Here is a 6874-nt window from a genome sequence, read left to right on the forward strand (position 1 = left end):
GGGAGTGGGCGGGGGGTGGTGGGCGGGTGAGCGGCGGATTTGGGGGGTTAAAACCCTCAGGATGGGGCTGGCAGCTGTTTGCTGCTCTTCTAATGAGCACGAGGACTTTGAAGGCAAATCTGCCGGAAAAATGGATGTAAATACACATGCAAAACCTGAGCTGCAGCGGGAGGAAGAGTAAAATGCACGGCTCTCAAAAAGCATCGGCTGCCGGTTGTCGTAGGAGGTGTTTTGTAGTATTTTCATGACAAGCTCTTAGCAAAAGCAAAATCATGCAGGGCACTGGCAGGATGGCACCGAGCAACCCAGGACCCCCCTGGTGCCCAGGATTTTGGCCATCTGAAGTGCAAGTTGGAGCTCAGGCAGTAGCCCCCCATTAACACCTAGTTCCACTAAGGTCTTCACTGCATGAACGCAAGACTTCACCCGCTCAGAGACGGACTGGGGAAGGGAAGGACAAGAGCAGACATGGTTTTCCCTCTCCCCCTTTGTGGGCGGGGTGGCAGCCAGGGTGCTGGGCTCTGACTCACCGCCCCAGGCCGGCCACGCAGTGCACGGCCACGCAGCAGCCGGGGTCTTCGCAGAACTTGGTCTTCAACAAGTTGAGCCAATCTTCCACTATCTTGCTGGGAGGAGGCGCTCCATCATCAAACGGCCAATCCTGCAAGGCAGGGGCAAGGTCAGGGGAAGAGAGAAACACCAGACCCTGTCAGACCCTGGGGAAAGGCTCAGGGAATTGCTTTTTCCTCATGGCAATGGTGTTTGGGACCATGACAGTGGGGAGTCGAATGTCTGTGCCCAGAGTCGGGCTCACACACGGTTCTGTGGGGATGTGGAGGGTTTTGTAGTATTCCTGCAGTATGCAGGAATCCCCCGGCCACTTTGGCTCAGGGTTTGCAGTCAAATGAATCTACATCTGGGGCTCTCCCATCTCCTATGGACAGGTTCAGCTTTCAGGAGCACCTACAGGATCTGCAACACGGTCCCCATCTCCTCCTGCCTCTGCAGATCGGGGTGGCCATCGCCTGCCTCCTCCCCATTCGGATGACCTCACTGAGCTTTGGGGCGATGCAGCCATCCTCTCCATCCCCCTCAAAGCTCCTGTTTAAATCCAGTGCCCGGGAGCACAAAGACACTTAGTAGGAAGTTTGAGCAAAGGTGGTTGAAATCTCAGGGCCTGATGCGGTGCCGAAATCCAGCTTGCTGCATCCCAGGGAAGGGAAGGTGAACACGCAAGTCCTGAAAGGATGCTCTGGGGACACATAACACAGCCCTAGAGAGAGCCAGAGGGAGGGAGACAGACCTCTCCAAACGGGGCCATCTAAACACCATCCTTCAGGAAAGGCTCTTAAGGAACCGCACCAAAAAAATCTGAGCTTCATCTTCAAGCTGCAGAGACTCAACATTGGAGCGTGGTGATGGACTGGGAAATGGGTGCTGCATTAAACACCTCCTGGCTTTGGGTTCTGCTATAGGGGAAAAGCATTTTCCCCCGCCCTGCCTGTGACTGCTGCAGCGTTTTGGGGAAGGGCTGGTCTCTCCTCATGGGCACAGGCAGCCGGTCGAAGCGCATGTCTCTCCCAAAATGGGGATTTCTCTCCCAAAATGGATTTGGCAGGAGAAGCATGGCCACTGCTACACAGCAGAGAGGAACGGGCTGGGGAGCATCGCTTGGAGGGGATATGGCAAGGTGAGTCCCAGTGGGTGGGAAGCACGGGACCATAATCCTCATGTTTGAGGAGTGAGTCACTAAGCTGCTGTGCTGGAGTCATCCTTGATGTAAGACAGCAAAAGAAGCTGCTGAGCTTCACTTCGGTGTCCAAACAGATTAATGTGATTTCAGCTGGGCTTTGCTAGGAAGGGAGCATGCTGCGCTTCAGGGTACGCTAATGCTTGAGCCAGCCCACCCTCCACAGCCTGCTGCCTGTCCTGCAAGTCCACCTCCTCCCCACGGTGCCTGGAAAGCACCACCTCAGCCGTGAGTGCAGGTCACTGGCATCGTGACACAGCACACCACTGAATCACTGAATCACTGAACCACAGAATGGTCTGAGGTGGAAAGGACCTAAAATATCATCTATTTCACCCCACACCTGCACCATAAACTAGATCAGGTTGCCCAGAGCCCCGTGTTCCTGACCTGGAACACTCCCAATGCTGGGGAATCATCACTTCTCCAGGCAACCTGTTCCAGTTTCTTACCACCCTCATCATAAAACTTTCTTCCCTATGTCCAAACTAAATCTACTTTCTTCCAGTTTAAAACCACGGGCCCTCATCCAGCCACTACAGGTCTTGCTAAAATTTGTTTCTCCATCTTTCTTGTAAGTTCCCTTTCTATGCTGAAAGGCCACACTAAGGTCTCCCTGGAGCCGCTCTACTCAAGGCTGAAGAGCCCCAACTCTCTCAGCTTGTCTTCACAGCAGAGGGGTTCCAGCCCTCACATCGTTTCTGTGCCCTTCTTTGGCCCCACTCCAACTCCCCATGCCTCTGCTTGCTGAGGATCCCAGGGCTGGATCCAGCACTGCAGCGGGGTCTCACCAGAGCGGAGCAGAGGGGCAGGATCCCCTCCCTTGACCTGGCCGTGCTGCTGGGGATGCAGCCCAGGATAGATTTGCTTTCTGGGCTGTGACTGCACATTGCCGGCTAATGCCCAGCTTTTCATTCTCCAGTTCCCCTAAGCCCTTCTCCACAGGGTCACTCTCAATCCCTTCACCCCCCAGCTTGTACAGATACTGGGGATTTCTCCAACCCAGCTGCAGGACCTTGCGCTTGGCCTTGGTGAACCTCACAGGCCCACTTCTCAAGCCGGTCAAGGTCCCTCTGGATGGCATCTTGTCCCTTAGGTGTGTCCACTCAGCTTGGTGTCTTCTGCAAACTTGCTGAGGGTGCACTGGATCCCACTGTCTATGTCACTGGTGAAGATATTAAATACTATTCTATAGCCTGTACAGTAATCCAGCCTGCACCATAAACCTTCCTTCAGCGAAACCCGCATGACGTCAGTTCTCCAGCAGGACTTCTGCCCCGTCTTCAATGTGCTGCAAGAGCCGTGCTGTCCACAGCACGGGACACCCGCGCTTGACACAACCTGGTAACTGCCATCACTTTTAGAAATTGCTCAGGGTCCCTGCGGCACACAGAAGAGCTAAAAGCGAGAAGGCATCCAAAATACCCAGGGAACGTGTCCAGGATGGGACCACGGTATGTGTGGGCACATGCTGGCACCCAGGCACACCACGACAGAGTCAGGCCTCAGCTAGTTTGTGCCTGTTCCCCAAAGAAAGGGATTGGGATATACAGGTACAGTCTCTATACACAGATATTTAGGTGGATTATTAGGAAAAACGTCTTTGCAGAGAGGGTTGTGCAGCATTGGAACAGGCTGCCCAGGGCGGTGGTGGAGTCCCCATCCCTGGAGGGGTTTAAAAGATGTGTAGGTGTGGTGCTGAGGGACATGGGTTAGGGGTGACTTGGCAGAGCTGGGGGAATAGTTGGACTTGATCTCAAAGGTCTCTTCCAACCAGGTGATTTTGTGATTCTGTGCTTTAGTGCAGGTACCTGCAGAGGTGTCTCTTATCTGCACAGATAGATCTATCCATAGACACACAGGACACAGATATCTCTCCATATAAGGTATGTAGAGATACAGAAACCCAGGCTGGAGGACTCCAGTGAGAAATTTTGGTGTGTAAGTGAGCAGATATGATATCCTACATACATACATCTTTCTCTGCAAGACATAGTATCTCTATCTAGAGAGATCTGCATCTGGAGGATCCGTGTCTAGAGAGACACAGGATCCGTTATCGACCTACATCCCAGAGGATCTAGGATAGAGCTCTCTCTCTTATAGGACACACATTATACAGCAAGCACTACAGAGAGAGGACCTACCCACAGAGGACCACGCCAGGAGACACGAGGTGCTCCCAAACCCTTTCCTAAATGAAGAGCAGAGCTTCGGTTTCCAGCTGGAGCCAAACTCTCTGTCAGGCCAATCATGCCTGACATCATCTCCAATTACTTATCAGCCAAGATAGAGCCCAGGCAGCTGCCTGCTCTGCTCCCTGCCTCTTCTTGCGTGCTGCCTGCTCCTTTTCATCCCTCAGAGCTGCACCAGCCGGCTGCTCCAGAAGCAAAAAAACTGGCACCCTCTCCAGAAAGCACCGGGGGCAACAGGGACCACATGCGTCTTCCACGTGGGATCAGGCGCTCTCATCCCCTGGATGCTTTAAAACCCGAGCGACAGGCAGGGAAGGCAGCTGCCGACTCCACCGTGTGAGTCACAGTTTCGGGTGCGTGGGCAGCACGTTCTTTTTTTAAAGCACCAGCCTCATCTTAGCCTGGGGAGCAGGGAGCTCACCCGCCTTGCCCCAAGGATGAAGTTGGGCTTCAAACCCTGCTCCCGGGCAAGGGCGATGCCACTTCAGTCTATCTGAAATGCAGCGTGTTCAGCAGACCCGAGGGACAGGGGAGCACCCCCGCCCCAGTGTCCATGCTGCCACCCACCTACCATGACAGTGATGCCATCCTTCTCCAAGGGAGTCTTGTCATAGGTCACTTCACACACTCGCACAACCGTGGTGGCACCGTATTTCTTCAGGTCCTGGGGAGGGAGGGAGAAGGAGGGGTCAGAAAAATCCTGCCAATTGCCCATCAGTTAACCCCACCCATCTGAGAGCTGCTATGACCACATGGACGCTACGGACTCTAAAAGTCATGCCCTGACTCTGGACCCTTGAGCAAACCCCCCGTGGTCCATCCACAGCTCCAGGAGCACAAGGGAACATGAAAGCCCAGGGCACCAAAGCTGCATGGCCATGGCAGGATTTTTACACAGCACCTTCACAACTCCTTGGAGTCACAAGTGCCAACGGGGCCATTTGTTTTTAAGCCCCAATGGCCAGAGCAGCAGAGATTTTACACCCCAGGCAAAGAAACATCTGACAGGGCCACAAGTCCTCTGAAGAAAGAATTATTTGTCCCAGCAAGAACACAACTCCCACTGCAGAAACGGAGAAGGCTGGGGGGGCGGTCACAGCACACCTCACCAGCTATGCTTAGCATCTTGTAGACCACTCAGGGGCTCCTTCTGGACTTTGCTGCCGTATCACCAGGGAGGTGGTGGAGTCCTCATCCCTGGAGGGGTTTCACAGCCGTGGGGGTGTGGTGCTGAGGGACATGGTTTAGGGACCCTGGCAGTGCAGGGGGAACGGTTGCTCTCGATGATCTCAAAGGTCTCTTCCGACCAAACTGATCCTGTGATCCTGTGATCCTGTCATCACTCCAGCACAACGCAGGCTCGGGCATGGGACTTGGGCCGTTTCCAGCACGGCTTATCGCCCGCCGCAAGGATTGCCCCTGGATTATGTACCAGCGTACCGGCCTCACCAGGCACTGCGTGAGATCATCCTCTTCAGTGATCCATCTCCTTCATTCCCCGTGTGTGCTCACCAGGCCAGGACGAACCCCTGCACACTTGGCAGCTTGGCCAAAACTCTAAGAGACTGGAGGAAAGGGGAACTTCTCCCCCTTCCCACTGGTGCTGTCCCCATCACCTTGTGCACAGTGTGCAGGGTATGGGATGGCTGTTCCCAAACCGCAACCACCTTCCTGCGGCTCTCCAAGGTGGTGGCACTCACACGTGTTTTTTTAGGTGTGCCTTGGGGGGTTTCCTTGAGCTTGGAGTATGCCTCCGGTGCCAGCACAGCAGACCTCAACACAGTTTAGGTCTAAGGCAAAACCCCTTTGCCAGGCTCATATGCAGCCCCAGGTCTCTCCATGAATGCAGTAACATCCCAAAACGATTCCTCGTAAGCAGGAGCCACTTGTGCTGGCTCGACTGAACCTGCAGAACGAGGTGTTTCCCCCAGGCACTGATAAAAAGAGCAAGATAAAGCCTTTCGCCCTGGACCGAGGACATGCACCCACTAATCCCCCTCTAACTCCCAGCTGCTGCCAGTGCCAGAGGCAGCGTTCCCAGGCTGGGCACAGTCACCGGCTCATGCAGCACTGAAGTCTCCAGCTCCTTGTGCACCACCCAAGATGCTCTGGGCACTGGAAAGATATCTGGGATAAAAAGTCCTTAGTGAGGTGCAGCGGCATCATGTGCGTCCGTGGCATCACTGCAAAGCCCCTTCACGTGATGTACTGGTGGAGCTGGCAGGGCATGCAACAGGAACAGGGGAACGCTGCTCCATTTCCACCAACACCATGTCTGTGACCCTCCAAAACATCATACCCCAAAAAGGGGGCAGCGACGGGACCCACTGCCCCGGGATGCCACTGGGAGCCGTGATACCAAGTGGCTGTGCCTCCACACGACTGATCACTGTTGCATCTCAACATCAGCTTTTAGCCCCAAAACACGCAGCTGGGACCCGGTCCCCCCTTCCAGCCTTCCCTCCTTACCTCCAAGAAGGTGCTGAGCGTGGCATTGGTGGGGTTGTGGGTGATCAGGAACCTCATGTTTTTGTAGCAGACCTCCACCGGTGCAGGGCGGTTCATCCGGGCCATGGTGGGACAGAAGGAGGGTGAGGTGGTGCTGATGGTGGTGGGGGAAAAACTCAAGAAAAGTGTGGCGTGGAGGGGGAAAAAACCAAACCAACAGCCCCTCTGCGCTTAAAAAATAAAAATAAAATAAGATCAAAAACTCAATATACAGATGTTGTGCAAATAATCCCAGCTCCTGGGAGCGCGCTGGCTTCCTTGACACACCGTAAGCCCCCTCGGGGGAAGAGCCAGACAGGAAAATATTAATATTAATGGTAATACAATAATAATAATAATTAAAAAAAAAAATCCCTTTGCTGTAGTGTTGGTGTCCTCGGTGTGTGTGCGATGGCGAGCGGCTGCTGGCTCCGGTGCCGCG

At 54.3% G+C, this 6874-nt stretch overlaps 1 protein-coding gene across 3 annotated transcripts in view; it reads right to left on the bottom strand.

Moving 5' to 3' along the window:
* The window catches only part of PTP4A3 (protein tyrosine phosphatase type IVA, member 3), a 7450-nt gene extending 931 nt beyond the window's left edge, over positions 1-6519 (bottom strand). For 2 of the 3 annotated variants that reach the window (XM_010146159.1, XM_010146160.1), the window contains exons 1-3: positions 6415-6519; positions 4517-4609; positions 531-661 (exon numbers count right to left, since the gene is read on the bottom strand). In XM_010146159.1, the coding sequence (XP_010144461.1) occupies positions 531-661; positions 4517-4609; positions 6415-6519 (329 nt within the window). The remainder of the gene's footprint in view (positions 1-530; positions 662-4516; positions 4610-6414) is intronic. The other variant, XM_010146161.1, reaches the window with a different exon arrangement.
* Positions 6520-6874: the final 355 nt, after the last annotated feature.

Source organism: Buceros rhinoceros, unplaced genomic scaffold, assembly GCF_000710305.1.
Source record: "Buceros rhinoceros silvestris isolate BGI_N320 unplaced genomic scaffold, ASM71030v1 scaffold11712, whole genome shotgun sequence".
Taxonomy (NCBI): domain Eukaryota; kingdom Metazoa; phylum Chordata; class Aves; order Bucerotiformes; family Bucerotidae; genus Buceros; species Buceros rhinoceros.